Consider the following 24799-nt stretch of genomic DNA (forward strand, 5'->3'; position numbering starts at 1 on the left):
AAAAAAACCCAAAAAAATCAAGCCAGCACACACCAGACCCAAATCCCATTCAGAAAATGCAGTAGCAAAACCCACATCCACACTTTGAAAACACACAACAAAAAAAAAAACCAACACAACCAAAACACCAGCACCCCACAGCAAAAGCATGGTCACATGTCTCACCCAGCCCACCCCACAGAAGAAGGAAAAATCCATCAACCTACCGGTAGAGAAATTGCTGATCGCCGGTCTTGATCCGAAGATATGGCAAAAGCACCAAAATTCCAAAGCGAGAAAGCCAGGAAAGTCTGAACCGCAACCAGAGTTGGAGCCCAAAGAGACTTTTCTCACCAGTCGCAGGGCCAGACAAAGGGGGCAGATCAATGAAAGCGGGCGCTTTTATTTCAAGGCAGCCACCCCCCCCCCCAATTCGTTAGCCAATCCAATTGATTGGCTTGATTTCGCAAGCCAATCACTGCTGCTAACGAAATTCAATTCGCGCCAAAGCTAATCAATCCAGCCCCCTTAGGTTTCCGTTAGCGCTGGAAATCCCTGGAAAGCCAGTAGATGCACTTGCATCATTTGAATTTCGCGCCCGAAAAGATTTCGTAACCCGAAAAATCTTTCGAACCGGAGTTTTTTCCAAGCCGCGATTTTCTATCCCGAAAATTTCGTAAGCCGATCATTTCGTATCCCGGGGGTACCAGTTGTGTACTTGCAAAACAGCTTTGTAAAATGTGGGCTAGACAAAGAACTGTTAAATGGATCTGTATTGGTTGACGGCCGGACCCAAAGGGTGCTCAACAATGGCTCCTTTTCATCTTGGGAGAAGTGACCAGTGGGGTCCCACGGCTCTGTCCTGGGGCCAGTGCTATTCAACATCTTTATCAATGACTTGGAGACAGAATTGGGAGGCATGCTTATCATTTGGCGATGACACCAAATTAGGGGAATAGCTAATACTCCAGAGGACAGGATCAACATTCAAAATGATCTGAATAGACTAGAAGCTGGGCCAAAGCTAACAAAATGAATCAACACAGAGAAATGTAAGGTATTGCACTTAGGGCGGAAAAATAAAATGCACAGATATAGTGGGTGACACCTGGCTGAATGAAACTACGTGTGAAAGGGATCTGGAGTCCAAGTAGACTACAAGTGAACATGAGTGAAACGTTTGATGCGGCAGCTAAAAAGGCCAATGCTATTTTAGGCTGCATCAATAGAAGTTAGTGTCTAGATCAAGAGAAGTAATAGTGCCACTGTATTCTGCTTGTGTCAGGCCCACCTAGAATATTGTGTCCAGTTCTGGGCACCACATTCAGAGGACATTGGAAACTGGAGCGTGTCCAAAGGAGGGCGACAAAAATGGTGAAGGGTCTGGAAACCATGCCCTATGGAAGACTCAGGGAGCTGGGGATGTTTAGCCTGGAGAAAAGAAGGTTAAGAGGTGATATGATAGCCCTGTTTAAATATTTGAAAGGATGTCATATGAGAGGGAGCAAGCTTGTTTTGCTGCTCCAGAAAACAGGACCCGGAACAATGGATGCAGCTACAGGAAAAGTTCCACCTCAACATTAGGAGGAACTTCCTGACAGTAAGGGCTGTTCGACAGTGGAATGCACTTCCTCGGAAGGTGATAGAGTCTCCTTCCTTGGAAGTCTTTAAACAGAGGCTGGATGGCCATCTGTCAGGGATGCTTTGATTTGGATTTCCTGCATGGCAGGGGGTTGGACTGGATGGCCCTAGTGGTCTCTTCCAACTCTACGATTCTATGATTCTATGATTCTTCAGGCAAGGTGTTACAAACAAAACAGGCCCTTCCCCTTGAAGGTCCTTTTTTCTTCTTCTTCTTAAATTTGGATTGGATTGTCATGATTTACCTCTACATCTACCAAAATATTCCTGATACAAAAACATGGAGACTTCTTCAGAAATCCATTGTTCTCTACTACAAAGAGGCTTGTGGCCTTATAGGAATAGACATGCTGGATTGTAAGAGAAGAGTCCCTGTTGAGATGCAAATGGATTTTAAATTCCCTGGACTTTGAAAATCTCCCAGTTGCCACATGGCCAGAAGGGGAAGGGCCAGCCTGCAAAAGATACCCTCCCCATACCATTTTAACTAAGGACAGAAACAATATAATATAGGTATCTAACATCTCCAATTGCATTTCTTCTCTTTTGTTTGTAACACCTTGCCTGAAGAAGAAGCCATGGAGCTTTGAAAGCTTGCAACAAGTATATTGTTCATTTCAGTTGACCAATAAAGATATAACTGTTTGATGGAATTTTGTTTGAACTTTCCATCATAGGTTTGAGAAACCATATCCCCTATTTACATAAGGCTACAAATCACACCTTTAGGAAAGCACATAGCTTTCTAGAAAAGGGTTTTATTTGTTTAGTTATATAGCACCATTTGAGTTGATGGTGCTTTAAAACAACAACTATGTCAGACTGCTGCCCAAAGGGGCTTATAATCAAAAAGAATCCCAGGAAAACAATGGAGGGAAGAGGGAAAGGCATGGCTAAGATGAGAACAAATATGATTCCTCAGAGTTCTTCATTAGATTAGACAATAAGCATAAGCTATAGAATCTGCATCTCCAGTTTGAAAAACTCAAAGGCCTGAAGTGTGTTTTGTGACCTGTGACTATTTCTAATAAAGGTTATTTCTTTAGCATTTTTCTTTTGGGCAATTATGGATTTCACCCTCATTTTGTGTATGTGTAGATGGAACATCAGGCATCCCATTCTCTCCAGGCAATCTAGAAAGACATTTGCCTATGTTATGGTTTTTTAATGTGATTCTTAGTCGCATATTTTATAGACTTTAATGAACAAAACCATAAACAACCCATTCTTTCATCAGATGTTTGAATAACCAGGTTGTCTGTTTATACCCACTTTCCATCATTTGTTATACATCTTCTTTTTTCTTTCTTTTCAAAGGACCGCATACCCAAATAAGCCAGGAATTTCCCCCCCACTGATGTCTATGTGTCTTCAATTTGGGTGCCTGGAGACTACAATGGGTACAGCTGTTGAGAAACAACTATTTCCAGGTGGCTCAACTGCTGAGCAGGATTAGTCTAGGTTTCCTCCCAAGCAAAACTACAATGTCCCTGTGAAAAGTGAGTGACAAGGGCAAAAAGAAAAAAGCAGTTGATTTGGTCAGGAGAGAGCAACGTGTTTCTAATCTCTGAGTAACAGGTGAGGAAAGGGCTAAAGGAGGTGTTTCAACTGATGGTGGCTTACCAGCAAAAAGTATGGGAACCAGTTTGCATACCCCATTTTTGTCTCTAGCTAATGTGAAGGTTACATATACAATATGAAATATTTGCTACACTATTGTGTCTAGTAGTGGAATTCTTTAAATGGTTATTAGCACAGTTATGTCTACTCAGCAGTAAGTCCCATTGGATTCAATAGAACTTACACCCAGAAAACTGGATCTAGAATGTCAGCTTCTGGGGCCTAGTTCAGGTCTGGTGTTATGTTCCTTGCCATTACCTCTGACTTACCGTGACTGTATCATACAGTTTTCTTGGCAATATTTATTCAGGTATTTGGCACTGCCTGAGTGAGAGTGTGTGACATGACCACGGCCTCCCCCTTGGGTTCCAGGGCCAATCAGGGATTCAAACCCTCATCTCCCCAAGTCCTAGTCCAGCATTCAAACCACTGGACTGGACTGACTGTTTCAAGCATCACAAAGCAAGGTACATTTGAACACACAATAGTGGCAGTCTCACTCATTCAAGTGGCTATAAACCATCTATTTTATAAAGCAAGGACTAAAAAAAACAGTTTTGTATGTCTGGACTTGTATGTTGCTTTGGGATCCTTGGGAAGGGCTGGGGTGAAAGGTGACTACTACTGTAAATATGTTTTATAATAAACTTAAAAAGCTCTCCAGAGGCTTAGCTATATTTTGGGGAGAACTTTCAAATAAGACAATGGAACGAGTGTGCTTTACAGTTTGTTTGTTTTTTGCTGTAATGGTGGTACTGAACCTTTTTACCCTTCAGACCCCTCTTTAAATCAACATGAAGACATCTCCCCACCACTTGAGGTAGTATATGAATAAAAATATTTTATTTACTGCATGTATTCGCATTCACACTCTCGTGTGCATTCATTTTTTAAAATGTTATAAGGAAATAACATCATTCAAATTAGAACAGCTTTATTTAAGTAAATTCAATATTTAATTCATCACATGTGTAAATTTTACACGTAAAATGTTTGGGAAGAGGAGGAGGAGGAGGGATCAGGGCCTCCAAGTCTCTCTCATACACCTTTTGTGCAACTCTCATGCCCCCACATCCCACAATCTGAGAACCATTGTAGTATAAGATGCATGAAAACTTATTACTGGCTACATAGCCTGGGCTAGGGACATAGAACTGCTTCACATGATCCTGGATGCCCAATGAGAATGTCAATTAAAAAGAGTACCAAAATCCAGATGACATACATTACACAATCTCCTGAATCCCAGTGCTTTGTTATTTTGTCGGTATATGTCTGTTAGTCCCAATCAGAATAGACCCGTTTAATAAATGAGATTTTATGAGTGGACTTATCAGCAATTGACTCAACAGGTGTCCTCTAGGTGTTGTGCTTAAGCCTCCAGTTTCTAGTAGATGCCAAGAAGTTTGAGACTTACTGTGTCCATGAAATGAAAAGCAGCCATCGTTAAGTTATTAAAGGAATTGTAAAGAAACCCTTAACAACTTTCCTTGCATTAATTGCAAATTTCATTTCAAATCATTATATTTTTAAACAGATGTACAACTGAATTTTTGAAAGTAAACAATAAAAGTTTTACCCTTCCCACAAGTATGAATGCTAAACTTTGGGTGGATTATGTCTTTCACATTTCCCCCCACCCCCTTCGCAATTTAAAATGCAATCCAGAGTAGTGAGAAATTCATAGGCCTCAGCATGCTATTGAATCAGAAGACAGGAAAATATTTATAACCAAATGTCTAAAGTATTTATACATTTGCAGCTTAATTCCTCTTCAGGCAAATGAGACATTTTGGTCCCCCAAAATCATATTTTGTTGCAGAATTCACACAGAACTATACCTACAAGGCAATCTTTTTATTACTGCATTGTCACCTGACACCCACCACATCCCCAATTTAACAGCTAACAGTCATGTACAGATGCTGATTTTGTTTTGTTGAGACAAAAAAATAGGTGGAATTAATTTATCTCAGTATATATGTGGCATTTGTGTTGGTTACAGGTTGTTGTTTTTTCTAGAGAAAAGAAGGAAATGAACAAGGAGGGGCAGAGAAAGAAAACCAGGGCTGGCAGCTACTCAGAACAAATGCTCCACCTCTGATGATCATGCATTTCCTAACTCTGGGGATGTGGGTACTGAGGAAATATCCTTGATTCTGTATCCACAAACACTCCTGTGGATGTGGGACTTTTTCATATTAAGCAATACACTGCAATTCTCATTGGGAACAAAAAATATTCCAGATTAAGGCACTCAGTGGAATTTTTTAAAAATCTGGCTGGACAAGGGTTTAAAGGGTTTACATCATTATAGGGTATTTTTGGTTTTAAAAGTGCAAGATTTGAAGCTTTAACTGTAACCTTGAAATGGACCAATCAACAACTTAGTTGTGAAAAGAAGGTTTAAGAGGATTGTGGATTAAATAGGCTATGTATAAATACAGTTACACTGGACTGCATGTATGTTTGTGTTCAGAAATAACAGGAAAACATATGTCCTTATTCATATAATTTCTATTTTAGCATTATTTCAAGTACAAAATTCAAGAAAACATATCCTGATTTAAATTAGAAAATCCTACACAGAATGGAAATATTCCAAAACTTCAGCATGGAAACACTCACCCCAATAAAATACATCACTTGTATAATTCTGGTAAATTAAATCTGATTACTTGTAAGGCATATTTAAAAAAAATAATTTGCTTTTTAAAAATATTGTGATGTATATCCATATGCTGTATAAACATCTTGCACTGGGTCAAACTGCTGACTTTTGTGGGGGTGGGAGCAGCACTTTGTTGAGGTACTTTGTCTTTTAAGTACCTGTATATGTTATTTTAAAAGCATCACTTTGAACTGCTTTTATGAGCTTGTACTATAAATACAAGTACTTTTCCCTTACCCAGTTTACCATGGGCACAGCAGTCATACATGTGGATAAATTGTCATTTACATTTTTTAAAAAACATGCTGGATTATACTCAGTAAACTCATTTCAATCTCCCAGGGGTGTAGCAGCCATACATGGTGGGATTCCCAAAGGGCATAACTGAACTCTTTAAGTTCACAGCCCTTCATACAGGAGAGGGGATGGCCTGAGTATGCATGTTGTTGCCATTTTGCTGAGGCACAGCAGGTCTGGATATGGATAATGCCTGGGATGTCCCCTGACACATCACCTTGAATTCCATGGCAAATGAAAGAAAGATAATATATAAATGTACTATTAAAACAGTAAAAAAAAGACATAGTGGCAGTCTCACAGGGGGAAGGAGCAAGTGAGGAACACAGGGCTGTTACTCCTGCAAATACTGCTCCTGTATTGGAGTGGATGAAGCCCTTCTTTTCACAATGGCTTGAAAAATTGCATCATGTCTAAAATCTGTGTATTGTAAATGTTACCATTTAATTCAAGTAGAGGCACAGTATAAAAACAGCTACATCCATTTCAGTCAATATATTTGCTGTTTTATTTTAGAATATACTCTACATCTGAATAAAAAAAGTTTTAAATAATTCTCAATGCATGTACAACAGTGAGACCCTCTCCCCTTCCATTGAAGCATGGATACATATTAGAGAACTGGTTCCATCCTCTGCAACAAAATATAAATAGTTCTTCAGTGGCACAGTTGCAGATTCATATTAACCAGTTGTACATAATAGGGAAAGTGCCTTTATTTAAGGGGGAACAAAAACTGTTCACCCTCCTTGTAAAAAAGAAAAAGGTTTTTAACTTGTATTGATGAATGTTCATCTTTGTGCGTTGATAAAAAAACAAGAACCCTACAGTTCTAAGAGCATGCAGAGAAGGTAATTCTTGGGCTTTATATACATACATATTAATATTACAAAAGTAGTGCAAAAACAGGAAAAGAGTGATGCAATTGCCACTACTATTGCCGCCGCCGCCGCCACCACACGCATGTGCACACAGCTTTCCAGTGACTACAACCACACTCTTTCAGGGCATCTGCACGTCATACGGTGCCATACCAGTGTCCTCAAAATTTGCTCTCTTTACCCTTGGCCACCTAATTATGCTCACTTACACTTTGGCAGAGCGCATCGCCCTGTCTCTCCCTGAACATCCACAGCTGCCAACAGCAAAATGCCACAGGATGTGTTTAGCATGAAAAAAATAATGTCCTCTTTGTATCCCATGCTCCTGGAGTCACATCATTTTGACTCACTCTCTGAATCTCACAACTGACCTTATTGCAATGGTCTTCTCCACCCTAATTCCTTCTTCCAGATCACAGAATAGCAACCCCCTCCCCATATACACAGACATATGCACAATCCACTCATTCACACAAACACACACCTCTCAGTTGCTAACATTTCCCCCTAGCCCTTCCCGAACTCCTCCTCCTTCCCCCCACCACTCTTCCTGACTCCCTCAAGAGGGTGGCAAGCAGGCAGGGAGGAGAGCAGGAGGGCAAGTCTTCCCCCCCCCAGTAATGCCCTCCCCTCCCTGGCAGTAGTTCAGTGGCCCCAGGTGCTGACCCCAATCTCCTGCTTGTATCGGTTGGTGAGCACGTTGGCCTTGCGGGTGAGTTTGGAGAGGACTGTGTGGAGTCCGCTCAAGTGGTAGTGGAACTGCTTCTCCAGGTCCTCCTCCACCTCCTGGTCCTCAGGGATCGCCCGGGTGAGGTCCACAGCCCCGGGACCCCCACCCAGCTTGTCCTTCTTGCGCCCAGCCGCCTCCTCACTGGCCGGCTGCAAGACCCCCCACTCGATGTCATTGCGGATGGACTTGAGGAGGACATAGTGGCTGTACATGTCCCGGCAGGAGCAATAGGCAGCCCCATTGGGGGCCAAGGGGGCTTCCCTCTCCCCAACACCGCCCCCTCCTCCACCAACGCCGCCTGAGTCCAGCTCCTCCAGCAAAAGGGGGACATCTCGTAGGAGGCTGGGCACCATCACTGTCTGGTCCATGTTGTTCACTGCCCCGATGAAGCGGTTCATGGCATTGAAGAGGGAGTGCTTTTGGCTGTAGGAGTCGCAGATTTGCATCATCCTGGCAGGGAACCGGTCTGGCGGCTTTGCAAGAGGATAGGAGGCGAAGGAGCAACACTACCAAGCAAGCAAGGAAGGAAGGAAGGAAGCACGCCCAGGGAGGATACACATACACGAGCTTTTCTCCTCCTCTCCTTTTATTTTGCTTCTCTGTTTCTCTAGCAAAGCAAGAAAGCAAGAAAGTGGATCCGGCTATTCCTCCCTCCAAAGGGTGAGCTATTGATTCAGAGCTTCCCAAGTCTCACAGACTGATATAAGTAGATATATATATATATATTTCCCTTCACTTCCCAGATTTTTTTCCCTCTTCTTCACAGATTGATATCTTTTTTCCTTCTTCAAAAATGGGGTGGTTTTTTGCCCCCTTGGATTGTTTTCCTCCTTCTTCTTCACCTCACTTCACAGATGGACTGTTTAAAAAAATATTGCTATTATTACAGTCTTATTATGCTCATTTCCCCTTCCTTCTCCGCTCCTCCTCAGTTGCAAAAGACCGCTGGTGTGCCTCTGCAAAAAAAAGAACAAAAGATGGCGGTGAAAAACCAGCTTCTTTGACCTCCCTTCAAAAAAGAAAGCAACCTCCCCACAGACTCCTTCTTTAAAAAAAACCCTCCGAGCCGGCGTTGTTTTGGCAATGAAAGGGGGATGAGGAGAATACTGCTTTTCTGGCAGCCATGAAGGGAAAAGAAGGAAGGGCTGGGAGGGCTCCCAGGTTCCTCCCAGATGAAGCTGAGCTCAGACACCCAGCCACCCCACAAACAACAAGCCCATTGAAACCCCTCTCCTCTCACCCACCCACTGCCTCTTTTAGCCGGCTTCAAAAACCTTCCCTACCCCACAGGCGTCCTCCTTTTCCAGGACCTGCCCTACACTCCCACCTTCTGCCCAAATTCCCCCAAAGGCCCTCCTTTTTGATGGAAGCCATATGAGTGTCTTTTTCAGTTTCTCTTTGGGCATCATCTCCTCCATTTTTCTGGACTGTCGTCCTTTCTTCCCAGCCCAGTGACCCACTGATACCTCCTCCCCTTTTAGCCGGTTTCAAAGCCTTCTCCACCCCACAAGGGACAGGCACACCCCACACTTCCATGGCAAAAAGCACTGAGACAACCGACTCCACCCAAAATGGAGAGGGAAAAGCCCGACTTTATCGTGGTGGTTCTCTTTGGGGGGGGGGGTGCTTCCCTGAACTCTCTTTCTTTCCAAGGCTGCATCCTCACTGGAGAGATAACCCGGTTTGGCACCGCTTTAACTCTTTGTCTGGCTCAAGTCTATGGAATTCTGGTAGTTGGAGTTTGTTATGGGGCCCAAGGCTTAAAAGGGGTGCCAAATCGGGTTATTTCTCCAGTGTGGATGCAGCCCTGATGTCCTCCTCCTCCTCCTCGCCGCCTAGGAGGACCAGGCAAAATGGAGGAATTTTAAGCACTCCTATCCTTGTAAATCCATGGTCCAAATGGAAGGCGTTTTGGGGGATTCCTCCTGGGCAGAAAGAAGGCAATGAAAGGGAAGGCATGCCCTGGAAAAGGAGGATGCCTCTGGTGCCCTCGGTGCCTTCCTTCCAAGCAGGGAAGGGAAAGCCCAAGCCTGGCTGGTTGGAGAGGATGCAATGCAGGGCTCCTGGGCCTCCCTCACTTACCCTCCGCTGCCAGGGCTGCCTGGCCTCCGCCTCCTCCTCTCGCCGGGCTCCCATGCTCCGAGCCGTATTTATAGCCTGTATGTTAAAAGGAGAGGTGTTTCCAAGGGCCACCCCCTTGCAGTGAGGCGAGGAGGCGGGGGAGGAGGAGGAGGAGGCGTCTCTCCACATCCGACACCGCCGCTTCTCTGGCACTCCGCCTTCCTCCAGGCAAAGGGGAGGGCATCCCAAGGAAGGAGGAGGAGGAGACGCAGGGATTCAACACAGCAGCAGCATCCTCTCCCTTCTAGGCCTTCTCAATCCTGCATCTCCCCCTGGATGGGATGGAAGAGGCCTTGGCTGCCACAGTCCATACCTATGCATGGCTTTTGTTGTTGAACCGTCTTAAGTCTGCATCCACACACTGCAGAAATGATCCGGGTTGACCCCGCTTTAACAGCCTTGGCTCAATAATGCTTGGGAAACCTGCGAATGGAAAGGAATTAGGGGATTAGGTCCAAAACACACTGCAGAAATGAGTCCATTCTGAGACCACTTTAACTTGACCTGGTTCAGTGTGTTAGGGAATCCTGGGAACTGGAATTTATTGTGGCACCAGAGCTGGCTCTCTCTCTCTCTCTCTCTCTCTCTCTCTCTTTGACAGAGAAGGCTAAATGTCTCCTCAAAACTACAGTTCCCACAGTTCCCTAGCATTGAGCCAGCCAAGGCAGTTAAAGTGGTCTCAAACTGGATTAGTTTTGCAGTGTGTTTTTGACCTACGTTAGGAATTAGCTAGGGAATGCTGGGAGTTTGTTGTGGTGTTTCTATTCCTGCTAAGTCAGCGTCCACACACTGCAGAAATGATCCGGATTGACCCTGCTTTATCTGGCTTGGCTCAATGCTTGGAAATCCCCACTGGAATGGTAGGGAACCTTGGGAATTAGGGAATTCTGGGAATTAGTTGTGACGTTTCTATTCCTATAAAGTCAGCATCCACACTGCATAGATAACCCAGTTTGACCCCGCTTTAACCACCATGGTTCAGTGCTGTGTGTTCTGGGAATGGTAGTCTGTGGTGGCACTAGAGCTCTCTGATGAAAGAAGACTAAATGTCTCCACAAAACTAGTTGGCAGAACAAGATAGCATTGTTGTATAGGGTGAGTATCCTGGATTTAGAGTGTGGTTTTAATGTCATTAATTTTATACTGTTTTTAGATGAGATTTTTATTTTATTTATTTTTAAAGATATTTTTAGAATTTTTATTTGTGAGCCGCCTTGGGTCCCTTTCTGGGAGAAAGGCAGGACAGAGATCAAATAAATAAATAGAGCCATGGCAGTAAAAGTGGTGCCAAGATATGAATGTGAGAATGAAAAACACGCACATTAAAGAAAACAAGTATTTTTATTCATGTACTACTAAGTCAAGTGGATGAGGCAAGAAGAGGTCCACATGGATATGCAAAGGGGGATCCCAAGGGTAAAAAGTTTGAGATCCAAGGGGTAGGAGGTTGTGGGAAGCGAGATCAGTGCAGAACTGAAGGAGGTCCTTGAAATCGGCATCCAAAATTTCCCAGCAATCGCTGCCAAAACACACAAGAGGCAGAAATCCCTGGCATCTGTCAGAGGGAGTTATCTTAAAATAGAGCTGAACGACAGGCTCTCTCAAAAAACTCACAGCTTTTTACTTCCCATCCTAGAGTTTTGAGCATTTTTGCGTGCCTTCAGGTGCCTTCAGGTCGTTTCTGACTTAAGGCGACCCTACAGCAACCCTGGCAAGATTCATTCAGAGGAGATTTGCCGTTGCCATCCTCTGAGGCTGAGAGAGTGTGACTTGCTGAAGGTCAATCCAGTGGGATACCATGGTTAACTGGGGATTTGAACTCTGGTCTCCAGACTCATAGTTCAACAGGAATGTAAACTAACTCAGAGCCAGACTCCACTATATCCCTCCATATGGCTTCAGTTCTAGTGCTTTACATTTCATTCTTAATGCAGTACTTTCCTTGATGTATATAGTTGCAGGGTGTCGATCTGCAAATTACACAGAGTTTACTGTAGTCAAAAATAGTGGTAGCAGGAAGGAGAAAGAGTGTAGAAGGAAATGTCTGCATCTCTTGTTTTACCTCACAACAAATAATTTAAAATTCAGATTCAAATCTATGTCTGTTTACTTGGAAGTACTGGAATAAAGAGGCATAGCCATGTTACTCTGGAATATCAGTATGCAAAGGGATCTTGTAGCACTTTTGAGATTAACTGAGTGAAAGAAGTAGCACAAGCTACATCTGAGGAAGTAGACTCTGGGCACATCTACACTGTAGAAACAATGCAGTTTGACACCACTTTAAGTGCTGCAGCTCCAGCCTCTGGAATCCTGGGATTTGTAGTTGTACAAGGTGTTTCACCTCCTCTGCCAAAGAGCACATGTGCCTCACAAAACTACAAATCCCAGGATTATGCAGGCTGGCAATTAAATTGGTGTCAAAATGCAATATTTCTACAGTGTAGATGCACCCTAAGTCTACAAAACTTTATGCTTCAACTTATTTCCCTCAGTTAGCCTCAAAGGTGTTACAAGATCCCTTTGTGTACTGTTCACATGGAAGTTTTTTAGTTCAGTATGTGATGGTTCTCAATCATCGGTCCTCCAGGATGCTACAAGAAAAGAGATTCCACCTTAATGTTAGGAAGAACTTCCTGACAGAAAGAGCCCTTTGACAATGGAATAGCTGCCTCTGTGGTGAAGTCTCCTTCTTTGGAGGCTTTTAAACAGAGGCTGGATGGCTATCATATGTATGTGTCTTGTCTTTTTAATTGATATGTTTTTAACTGATCACAGAATCATAGAATTAGAAGAAACTGCAAGGGCCATCCAGTCCAACCCCCTACCATGCAGGAAATCTCAATCAAAGCATCCCTGACAGATGGTATTTGTTTGTTGTTGATCCCCTCCTCGATCCATGCGGAGAGGTGGATAAGAATAATAATTATTATTATTATCACATCATCATCTGTCAGGAGTGCTTTGATTGTGTCTTCCTGCATGGCAGAAGGATAGCCTTTGGACTGGATAGCCTTTGGGGTCCCTTTCAACTCTACAGTTCTGTGTTTTCGGCTTCAGCTCCCAGAATCCCTGGCCACTGATCAAGCAGTACAACACGCCTGGCAGACCAGTTGCAATAGAAGATATCAGTTGGATTCCTAGAGATGTGGGCCTAAATTTTCACTAGGACTCTCTGGACAATGCTCTACAAGGCGCTCTCTCTCAACCTAATTGCCTCACAGGGCTGTTTAGAAGACAAATGTGGGCATTATGACCATCTTCAGTGCCGTGGACTTGCCAAGTTGGGCTATAAATGGAAGAAATACGTTAAGACAAGTTAACGAATTGTTGCACTTCACACATTCGCTCCAGTACAAGGAAAGCCTTTTGGAACACCTTTATTTCCATTTCTCCAGAGAAAAGGGTGACCCTCCCCACCAATATCCAATATAACTCCAAAATAAAACAAAATCCACAAAAAAGCCATAGCTCCAGCCAGTTTAAATAGCCCTGTCTTTTCTCTAGATACAGCAGTGGTATGTAAGGCCTCTCCTTTTCATCTGTGTTTCTATTTGGGAAACCAAGGCATCATCCACACTGCAGAGAGCTAGGCTGCGTCCACACTGGAGAAATAACCCAGTTTGGCACCGCTTTAACTGCCCTGGCTCAAGGCTATGGAATTCTGGGAGTTGGAGTTTGTTGTGGGCCCTCTGGGCCCCACAACAAACTCCACCTCCCAGAATCCCATAGCCTTGAGCCAGAAAAGAGTTAAAGCGGTGCCAGACTGAGTTATTTCTCCAGTGTGGACACAGCCCTACTACTGTGGTGTAGTGGTCTGAGCGCTGACTACTCTGAAATGCAGGGTTCGAATCCCCGCTCAGCTATGTTAGTTGTATCTTGGGCAAGTCACACACTCTCAGTCTCACAGGATGGCAGTGGCAAACCCCCTCTGAATAATGTTGCCAAGAAAACCCCATAATAGGTTCTCCTTAGGGTCGCCATTAAAGTGGGAAACAACCTGAAGGCACACAACAGCAGCAAGAGTTCATTCTGGGTGAGGCAAATCTGTCAGCCCGGTTTCCCACAGCAGTGGGGGATGAGTTACCGGGATATTTTGATAACTTGATCAATAACAGAGTTTTATTTCAGGAAACTCTTCAAAAAGATGTTTATTTAAAAAAAATGGAAATCCTAAACAGAAATATATGTTAATGTCAACACAAATGGGTCTAACATTGGGAAGTCAATCAAATGACCTACTTAAAATTTTGTTATTTGTAAAGCGTTTTTGTTTTAATTTGTATGTTTGTATGTTATATAGATGTGTGTGTCTTTTTTCAACAATAAAAATTTATTTAAAAACGAGTGCATTCTGGGTGAGGCAAATCCGTCTGCCCGGTTTCCCACAGCAGCGGCCGGGAATGGGGGGAGGGGCGAGTAATCGGGGTATTATGTTCAAGTAGGAGGACGTCCGGTGGCATTTCACGCCTCAGATGCGTGAACAGCAGCCCTTGCCAAGATGGGCACGCCGACCCCGCATGCTCTACCAGGGAAGAGCTGAAGCGAGGTCACGTGACGGCGCGCGAAGCCCCAGGACCAACCGCCAAAGGGGCAAAAGAGGACACAGGCGCGCGCAGGCGCCCAGAAGCAATCTCTCTGGCGCGCGCTCCGGCCCCACAGTTAGCCTCATGCCGGGATCACCCCACAGCCTCACCTCCAGCCTCAGCCAATCGGCTCGCGTCCTGTCGTCCTCATATGCTAATAAGCCAGTCTCGGCGAGGCCCAATCAGAAACAAACACTTCTTTTTTTTCCCCCTTCCCTCTTTCTGCTCCAGCGCCCGTGGCAACAAAGGAGTGGCAGCTGAAAGAGCAGCGCGAGGAAGGTCTCGCGGCGGCAGAGGGGGGAGGGGGATGGGAGAGCATGGCGGCGGAGTGCGTTGCCCTGGCAACCTATAAACCACAATAAGCCCTGGCTCAGGGACATAATAGGCCCTTCTCTTTCACATCACTCTCCACAGCAGTCGCTCTGTACCGTATAAAGAGAACTAGAGCTCTTATGTGGCTTGAAGCCTGTGCGTCTCCTTTCATCGTTACACCCTTTCATAACACTTAACTGGGGGCGAAAAGGCACTTCTAAGTTGCTCACTATGCATTCACAGTGGAGAAATAACCTGGTTTGACACCGCTTTAACTCTTTCTGGCTCAAGGCTATGGAATTCTGGGAATTGGAGTTTGTTGTGGGGCCCAGAGCAGAGCTCCGCTCTGGGCCCCACAACAAACTCCAACTCCCAGAATTCCATAACCTTGAGCCAGAATGTTTAAAAGCGATGCCAAACCGGGTTATTTCTACCGTGTGTGTGCAGCCTGTAATATATTCCATTAGGTATCCCATCTTCCATTACCTGAACTAGAGTTTCATCAGAGTATCTGAAACTAAATCACCAGCATGCAATGGGAGTTGTTGTAGGCCTAAGTAGTAGTGGTAGACCCTAATTACCCTTTGGAAAGTTCTCTTGCACATACCCCAGTGAAATGAATGCACCCCGCAGCAGATTATAGCCCATTACGTTTCTTGCATTGTTTTTAATTGGTGGTAAGTCTTTTCAGCATGGTCAAGTCACACTCTCTCAGCCTCAGGAGAAGGCAGTGGTATACCTCCTCTGAACAAATCTTGCCCAGAAAACCCCATGATAGGTTTGCCTTAGGGTCACCATAAGTTGGAAATGACTTGAAGGCACACAACAACAACAACAACAAAACTTTTCTATGCATGATATAGTTGAAAGGTGACATACTACTAATAATAATGGTATATTGTTATTTCAGTGGGAGTTATTTAGAGGAATTCCTAATTAGGTTTGGTGTGAGGCTTGGTGTGAGGCTTGGGGGAGGGTAAATAATACATCTCTTAGAGAAGTTCTAGAAATCTTTCAAAACATGGATGATACAACTGGCACAGAAGAGGGTATGCCATCTTCTGGTAATGTTCTCCGTGTTAAGACTTTAAAAAAAATACTAGTATAAATAAAGTTTACTTCTTTCTGAACTCACACAGTAATCTAACCACAATACATACTCCTTTGCATTTATATTTTTGGGGGGAAATCATAGAGTTGGAAGAGAGCACAAGGGCCATCCAGCCCAACCCCATTCTGGCATGCAGGAACACAGAATCAAAGCAGCCCTGACAGATGGCCAGCCAGCCTCTGTTTAAAAACCTCCAAAGGAGACTCCACAACTGTTAGGGAGTGTGCTCCACTGTCAAACAGCTCTCTGTCAGGAAGTTCCTCCTAATGTTAAGGTGGAACCTCTTTTCCTGTAGTTTGAACTCATTGGTCTGGGTCCTATTTTCTGGAGAAGCCGAAAACAAGTTTGCTCCAGTCTCAATATGACATCCTTTCAAATATTTAAACAGGAACATATTATATATCAACATCCTCTGTGTGTGCACTTTAACAGCTGTGAAAATCATTAGAGTCTGTATTTTATAGGGGAAAACCATCAAAATGTTGCTATGGCTGCATTCGCACTGCAGAATCAATGCAGTTTGGCACCACTTTAGCTGCCATGGTTCAGTGCTATGGAATTCTGGGAAGTGCAGTTTGTTGTGGCATCAGAGCAAACTACACTTCCCAAAATTCCACAGCATTGAGCCAAGGCAGTTAAGGTGGTGTCAAACTGAGTTATTTCCACAACGTGGATGCAGCCTCTAATGTGATTCCTTATATCCGGCTTCTTTTTTTCCTAAGCAGTACTGAAAACAGAGCAAGAACGTTGTAGTGGTTTGAGCGTTGGACTAGAAGTCTGGGAAACCAGGGTTCAAAATCCTGTTCAGCCATGGAAACCCACTGGGTGATCTTGGGCAAGTCACACACTCTCAGCCTCAAAGGCAGGTAGTGACAACCCCCCTCTGAGCAAATCTTGCCAAGAAAACCTCGTGATAGGGTCTCCATAAGTCAGAAACAACTTGAAGGCACACAATAACAAGGCTGAAAACTACACATCCTTAAGACTGGCTTTGTTTGATATGATTCACTTTGTAGTCTTAGATGAGAATAAAATTATGTGAGCAGATGTTTCTGATCTGAAAATTAATACAGTGCTACCTCGGGTTACGAAATTAATTCGTTCCGCCGTTCCGTTCGTAACCCGATAATTTCGCAACCCGAAAAGGCTTTCCGTTAGCGCTGGAAAGCCGCTAACCGTGCTTTGCGTTTGAATTTCGCGCCGAAATAAATTTCGTAACCCGAAAAAAATATCGTATCCCGGAACAGTTTTTTCCAATCTAACTTTTTCGTATCCCGGAAATTTCGTAACGCGATCAATTCGTATCCCGGGGTACCACTGTAGTTACAAAGTTTATGAGTAGCAACTCCTGCTTGCTCCCTCCCTAAAAGCTGTCCAGAGAGTGAACAATTAAAATGTGTCACAAAGTCAACATCCCCATTTTTTCTTTTAAAAAAATGTTCCTATTGGGAAAGGGCAGAGCTACAATAAGCCCTTACAGTTGTGAAGCAGTGAGGAAGTTCACTTGTTGGTGGACAAGGCATGACATTCTCTGGAGGAGGGTTTGTTTTTGGTTTTTTTAAGCTGGAAGACTTTGAAGTTTGCTGGGTGTTTTGTTAATGATCAAACTGCAGGTACCAAAGGAGGGACTGGGAACATGTTTGCCTAGGAGCTTCCTGCACTTATAATGGGATGGAGACAGTCTGGTATGAAACAAAGAGCTAGTCTAGTGCAAGTGTAACTTTTATGTCAAGAAAGGAGCAGAGGTAGTTTTCTTGGCCATAGGAAAAATTCTTATACCAGATGAGAAAGGCAATGCTGTTACTGGCCTGTTACAGACTGCCAAAATAAAGCTGTTTCGGGTCTCTTTGGAGGTATGCTGTTTAAATGATGCATGCATCCTAAGAATCCAGAAGCTGCACCAAAGCTGCACTCCAGTCCTTAGGAATGGCATGTGGCTTTGGCGTGACCTCCGGACTCTTATTTTGGCAGTCTGTAACAGGCCACTGTATTAGCCAATTAAAGTTTATACACTTTTGTGATCTTCAGTTCCCTTCATAGGATTTTTGTTGCTGTCCACCCTCGACTCAATCTCAATCCATGGCGACCCTGTAGATGAGACATCTCCAAGATTTTTTGTGGGTTTTTCAGGCTATGTGGCCATGTTCTAGAAGGATTTCTTCCTGATGTTTCATCAGCATCTGTGTCTGGCATCTTCAGAGAATGCTTGCCTGGAAAAAGTTGTGTGTGTGTATGTGTGTGTGTGTGTGTACACACACACTGTGTGAACCTGGGAATGCAGGAGTGATTTGCATGTGTCTTTTTCTGTGCTGATGGCCAGCCTCAGACTGGGAGGCTAATGCAAAAGAGGATTAGTGTCTGCTAATTGGTCATTGTTATCTGCTGGGAAAGCCCCTGACTCTGAGTGCTTTCCCATTTGTGTTTGCTGAGTCCGCATTTTGCTATTCCTCAGGACTGGTAGCCAAATTTTGTTCACTTTAAGGGTTTCCTCTTTCCGGTTGAAATTATCCAGATGTTTGTGGATTTGAAACATCTGGATAATTTTCTGGGCCAGCCAGAAAAATCAGCAGTAGCAGAACACGCCACAACCCATCCTGGGCATTAAATACTGTTTGAAAACACTGAAATTCTAGACCATGCCAACCACTACCTTGTTAGGATGCACAGGGAAGCCATTGAAATCCACAAACACCTGGATAATTTCAATCAGAAAGAAGAAACCAAACACATTGCCATAAAACAATTAAAACATCAGCTAAAAACAATATAAAATTACAAACATTAAAACCATAATAAAATCACAATATTGTATTATCATAATACGTTACATATCAGGAAGGTACCAGGTTGGGGAAGGCAGCTTTAAATCATTGGTGGGTTAGGACCAGAGCTTGGAAATGATATATTTTGGACTGCATACTTTCTCAGCTACTACGATCGTTGGGGATTCTGGGAGCTTTCTGGTGCTAATGCACTACTGGGTTGTCTGCTATACTGCTGCTCAAAAGGAAACAGCATACCACAGTACAAGTACAGTTGGCCCGCTGTATCCACTGATTTTTTTTATCCATGGATTCAACTATCCACAGCTTGAAAATAATCATAAAATAATATAAATTCCAAGAGCAAACCTTGTTTTTGCCATTTTATATGTAAGGGCCACCATGTCACTATGCCACTGTATATAATGGGACTTGAGCATGCACTGATTTTGACATCCAGAGGGGATCCTGGAACCAAACTCCAGCAGACACCCAAAGCCCACTGTATATGGTAAAACACTGTGGATCCACAAATGTACTGTATGTTTAATCTAAGCTGGCCTAGTTCTGAAAACACTGAAGATACTAAGCATTTAGCAGTTGTGATCTGAGGGGATCCATAGCTCCTCTGCTCTTCAGTTTTGCCACTGCTGATCATGCCTCTGTAAAACTGAACACGCGTATTATTTTTGATTGATGAGTAAGGTAAAAACATGGCCTGTGTATTAATAAATAATTGACAATGAATGCAAAGATGGAGTGTAAGGAAAATTTATAACCAGATATCAGGTGTCAGCCTATTAACCTTTGATAAAAATTAGCCATTTTCGAAAACGCAAGTTAAATTAAAATCTCTGTGGGAGCTTGAATCCATTTCCTTCCTTAGTCTAAATATAAATCTAATAAGACGGAAGTCGCTGATTTCATCAAGCTCTGATTTGCACTGCCTTTCTGTCCAGATATTCTTCCCTCTGAGTTCTTGCTACAAAAATCTTTGCTGTTGTTGCTGCATGACTTTGATCTGAGTCTGACTAGGGATCCTGTCCTAGGGTATTTTTCTTTAGCAAGCTTTATGCAAAATTTGCCATTGCCAGCCTCCTGGCTGAAAGAATTGCCAAAGATAACGAAGGCCCCATTCCCACTGGACTATAAAGCAATGAATCTTGCTGCGAGTCAGACTCAGAGCGAGTTCCAGAGTCATATTTGAATCACGTCCATTGTTCCCATTACAAAAGGGAGCAAACGGACTTGGTTTTTCTTGACCCATGTTCTCGTTCCCATTGATATTTCAGTGGATTTTCCATGGTTGAATCAGATTCAGTCCCTGATCTCCAGGAATCCTAGTCCTGCAATGAAACTTTTATACAATGCTGGTTCTCTCCAAAAAATATAGTCCCCCCCCCCAAAAAAAGGGAACCCTAAAGAGGTTAATGGGAGTGAAAGAGAACAATGTTTTATTGACAAGGCTTGGACAGCAATGTCCAACAAAACCAGCTGAATCTAAGGGTAGGATATTTTCCCCTTTTGCTTTTTAAAAGTATTCCTAAGGATTATTATTCCTCTGATGAACTATACAGAGAAATTGGGCCTTCAAAGAGAGGGAGGGGAAACCATAATCTTCTCTGGAGGCATAACACAAAACTCACGAAAGCCTGAAGTGAAGGCCAAGAAACCAACATTGATTTATCCAAGAGGGCTCTCTCTCCCCCCTGTTGAGAAACAATGGTCATTAACAAGAGAGTGCCTCTTGTTTCTCTTGTCTATATTTTATGGGCCTGTAATCTGCAGAGTGTAAGGAGAGTAGACAGCTGGATGCAATCCTCTTTTTTTCTCTCCCAGGTTCTCATTTTTGTTATTTATGTAGCATCCTACAAATTGAAGCCTTTTGTTCTATTCATTTCTCTCTTTTTCTCACCTGCAGTGTCCTCTTACAACTATCCACTCCTCTTTATGTGAGTTACCCAAACTGATTCTCATTATCTCCACTTGTCTTTGTTCTAAACCTTTAAAAGTACCCAGAAAGAGAATATTTGAGTTTCTTTTTGCCTCCATCTCTGAAAGATTTCTCAGCCACCTTTGTAAGATGGACATGTGAAAGATGCCTGTACTCGCACACAATTTGCTTTTTCTCCTTTATACCAAGGCGGGTTCCAGACCGCCATTTTGTACGTGCTCGGCATGTACTAGGGTTAGAAAGGGGCGTCCTTTCCGGACGCCCTAACCCTACTACATGCCAAGCACGTACAAAATGGCGGCGCCCATTCTACATGGGCACCGCCATTTTGATGTAGCGGATGCTTAGTGTCCGCACGTCACGGTGCGGAAATTATGTCGCAAGTGCGCCATTGGCGCCTTGTGGTGTCATTTCCATGCCGCAAAAAGAACCTGCTTTTTGCGGGTTCTTTTTGCTGCATCAGGGAATCGCGCGGTTTGTCTGCTGCGGTTCCGTGATGCAGCAAACACCAGTGCCGGCAGACCACCCTTTTGGGCGGTCTGTAAAGCACCCAAATAACCTTGCTTGATGGAAATCATCATACGTAAACCATCACATACATCACTATCAAGAAAATGTTATTGTTGTGTGCCTTCAAATTGTTTTCGATTTATGGCAACCCTTAAGCAAATCTATCATGGGGTTTCTTGGCACGTTTCTTCAGAGATGATTTGCACTCAGTGGATTTTCATGGCTGAACCGACATTTGAACCCTGGCCTCCAGAGTCCTAGTCCAACACTCAGACCACTACATCACACTAGTGTAAAATCATACACCCTATAACCCACTGGTTTTCAGCCTTTTTCATTTCACGGTACACTGACAAAGTGCTACAACTGTGAAGGCACATCAGTTTTTTGGGAGTTGTTTTCAAAATTATTTATTAAAATTGTTTTTAATGTTCAATAAATAAAATCATCAACAATTTTATTTGTACCCTGCCTTTCCGCCTGACTGTTTTTATCATATCTGATTTAGACATCACATTTTCAATTTATCTGATGAAGCAGACTGTAATCCAGAAAAGTTCAAGTTAAAATTAATTGGTTGAGTTTTAAAAGATGTCATAAGAGTACTGCCTCCTCCTTCTTTTTATACTGAAAGTCAATCTGGATTATTTATTTATTTTGGAAAATCATATCCAATGGAGTGGGCTACAATATAGGAAAAACTCAATCTCTTATATCTTTTTCTAAACTGCAGGAGTAACCCTGTTGGCCATAAAACAGAAATCAAAGTCCTATATCATGATTATATCTTTATTAAAAGTCACAAAACACTTCTTTATTGGACTTTTAATAGAAAGTAGTGTGTCTCATTTTATTGTTTTAAACGTGTTTTTTAAACTGTTTTAACATGTGTTTTAAAAATAGAATGGTGATTTAGATGTCTTTTATTTTATTGTATTAGTAGTTTTCAGTTGCTCTTTGTTTTAAATGTTGTAAGCTGTTTTAAACCCTGTGCAGAATGAAAGGTGGAATAGAAATAAAATAAATGAATGAATGAATCAGGGAAAGATGGAAATCTCTCTCTCTCTCTCTCTCTTTCTCTCTCCATGCATTTTGTCCTGTTGAAAACAACAATTAGCAGGGATGTCCTTTGTGCCTTTTGGTTGGTCTAATAAAGGTATTACCACTACATTTAGGATTAAATCCTCTTGAGTTATCGCAGGTCTGAATCATTATTAGAAGAAACAAAAGGCAGGAATGGAAGGAGGAGCTGGTTGTTGATCGAGTTAGGAGAGACATACAAACCCCACACATGTCGGCCCCTCAATCTCTCTACCTCCCACCCATTTTGCTCCTGAAGAGTGCGGGGGGGGGGAGAGGGGGAAGCGCTTCTTTCCCTTCTCGCTCTCATTCTCATCCTTTGCATTTCATGGGAAAGGTGCAGAGGCAGGAAAGAAGAGAAGAAGTTCACCCCATCCATGTCATAGATGTAGCCTCAAAAATACTGTTTTCTTTGATGTGATAGCTGTTTTAGGCACATACCTTGCCACTTGAAAATAAAAAGGATAAAATCCAGATGCTGGATTTGCCACCAAGAAAAACCAACAGTGGGCCTAAGTGCCTTTTTGGCAAGCATCAGCCCCAATGGGGAAAATATATGGGATGCATCTGGCTTGCAGTAGGTGTACAATAAGCAAGGGATGTGGATTTTCTGGAAATTCATAAGCCAACAAACAACCCAAGCCCCTTAATCCCATAAAGGCAATATATCCACAATCGGAGGGTTCCACACAATGACCACCTTCCTAGAGGCATTGTATTGCAATGTTTTCTACAAATGCAAGATTTGAGCAGCAGTCCTTTGAATGTACATTCTTTTGCTCCAGCAGAAACCCATAGCACAGAAAGGCAAACCAAAGAAAAGAACTTCATGTGTAATAATGAAGTAAAGGATTGGGGTAGGTGTCTAAGGGATGTGTGTATATGTGCCTTCAAGTTGTCCATTGACTTATGGATCTCCCTGAACTTCATAAGGTTTTCTTAGCAAAGGAATACTCAGAGGTTGTTTGTCATTGCCTTACTCTGAAATATAGCTTATAGCACCTGCTATTCCTTGGAGATCCCCCATCCAAGGACTAAGCAGGCCTGATTCTGCCTAGCTTTTAAGATCAGACACAATCTGATGCAAAATACAATGATGGAAAATGTTCTTTAGCCCATCTACGTATACATCATGAAATAGATTTAAAATGTTTTGCATTTAATAACTCACTATACGTAGGAAATTTTGTAGCTATTTAAGTGTGGGTAAGGGCCATTGAATTCAACAAATGTTTACTTCTGAGTAAACAAGAATCAGATTGTAATGTTAATTTTAAAAAGAGTTAAAATAGTGAACAACTGAACCACCATGGTGTTGTAATGGGTCACACCACAGGTAATTCCCTTTAAAATGTTAGCTTTCAGTACAATCAGGAAAATGTGTGTTTTGCTTCCTTTCCTCTTTTGCATTCAGTGCAATAAAGAGACACCACATGTTTGGTATCATCAGCAGCATCAGTTCCTAAAACATACCTGTCAGCTCTTTCTCTAGAGCAGTGGTTCCCAACCTGTGGGTCGGGACCCCTTTGGGGGTCGAATGATCCTTTCATGGGGGTTGCCTGAGAGCATTGGAAGACACCTATTTAATTACAGTTAATGAAGCAGCAATGAAAATAATTTCATGGGTTTGGGTCACCACAACATGAGGAACTGTATTAAAGGGTCGCGGCATTAAGAAGGTTGGGAACCACTGCTCTAGAGTGAGAGGAGAGGATATGGGTGAGCATTTTAACGTACATAAGTGGTTTTACCTTTCTTACTGGGTAATGTGCATCGGTAAAGAAATTGATTATAGAAGAATCATATCAAATCCTGAGGAATTATTTATTCACTGTCCTTGTAGGAGCGGTTTTGGATCCCAAATGCAAGCCTGATCTTCTCAGGTGCCTTTATCTCTGCTGTTTTCCTGAGCATAGGTGAACTCCTTAGCCCAGCAGAGAATAGCTTCCTATTGAGTGTAGCAAGAGAGACCCCTGCTGGTTAAAGAGCTCACACTGAAGGTTTCCAAATGCATCTGAGGAAGTAGACTAAAATCTACAAAAGCTCATACTTCCAATTTTTTTTCTTTCAGTTAGTCTCAATGCTACAAGATCTCTTTACGTACTGATTCTACAAACTAACACAGCTATATCTTTGGTTTTCATATCAATTTAGCTTAGTTGATCTGCTCTTTAACAATACTTTTTGGAATTGGAGAATGTACCAGTTTTATCATTCTTTTAAATATATGATAATCTCCATAGATGTAGCATTATCCCATTAAAACCAAACTAATTTTTGAACTGGAGCAAAGTTCTCACTTATTCTCAGTCAGGAAAGAAGATAGGAAAATCAGTTCATTTGAGATGTGGTGCTGGTGAATAGTGCTGATGATCCCATGGACAGTCAAAAGGACAAACAAATGGGTCCTAGATCAGATCAAGGCAGAAATCTCCATGGAAGCCAAGATGACAAAACTGAGACAGTCGTACTTCAGACACATCATGAGAAGGAAGGACTCACTGGAAAAGTCAATAATGCTGGGAAAGATGGAGGGAAGCAGAA

At 42.8% G+C, this 24799-nt stretch overlaps 1 protein-coding gene across 2 annotated transcripts; it reads right to left on the reverse strand.

The window, feature by feature from the left end:
* Positions 1 to 4061: 4061 nt before the first annotated feature.
* Positions 4062 to 10425, reverse strand: MID1IP1 (MID1 interacting protein 1). Of its 2 annotated transcripts, none has more exons than XM_042460097.1 (2): positions 10254 to 10425; positions 4062 to 8775 (listed from the first exon to the last, which is right to left on the reverse strand). In XM_042460097.1, the coding sequence occupies exon 2, from the start codon at positions 8266 to 8268 to the stop codon at positions 7735 to 7737; it is 534 nt and encodes a 177-aa protein (XP_042316031.1). In that variant the 5' UTR covers positions 8269 to 8775; positions 10254 to 10425; the 3' UTR covers positions 4062 to 7734. The 2 variants fall into 2 exon arrangements, with proteins under 2 accessions (XP_042316031.1, XP_042316030.1); XM_042460096.1 differs by lacking the exon at positions 10254 to 10425 and adding an exon at positions 9902 to 10093.
* Between the last annotated feature and the right edge of the window lie 14374 nt (positions 10426 to 24799).

Source organism: Sceloporus undulatus, chromosome 3 (assembly GCF_019175285.1).
Source record: "Sceloporus undulatus isolate JIND9_A2432 ecotype Alabama chromosome 3, SceUnd_v1.1, whole genome shotgun sequence".
Lineage (NCBI taxonomy): Eukaryota > Metazoa > Chordata > Lepidosauria > Squamata > Phrynosomatidae > Sceloporus > Sceloporus undulatus.

Coding starts and splice junctions, on each gene's coding strand:
- MID1IP1 (XM_042460097.1), bottom strand. CDS start 8,268: ATGATGCAAATCTGCGACTCCTACAGCCAAAAGCACTCCCTCTTCAAT.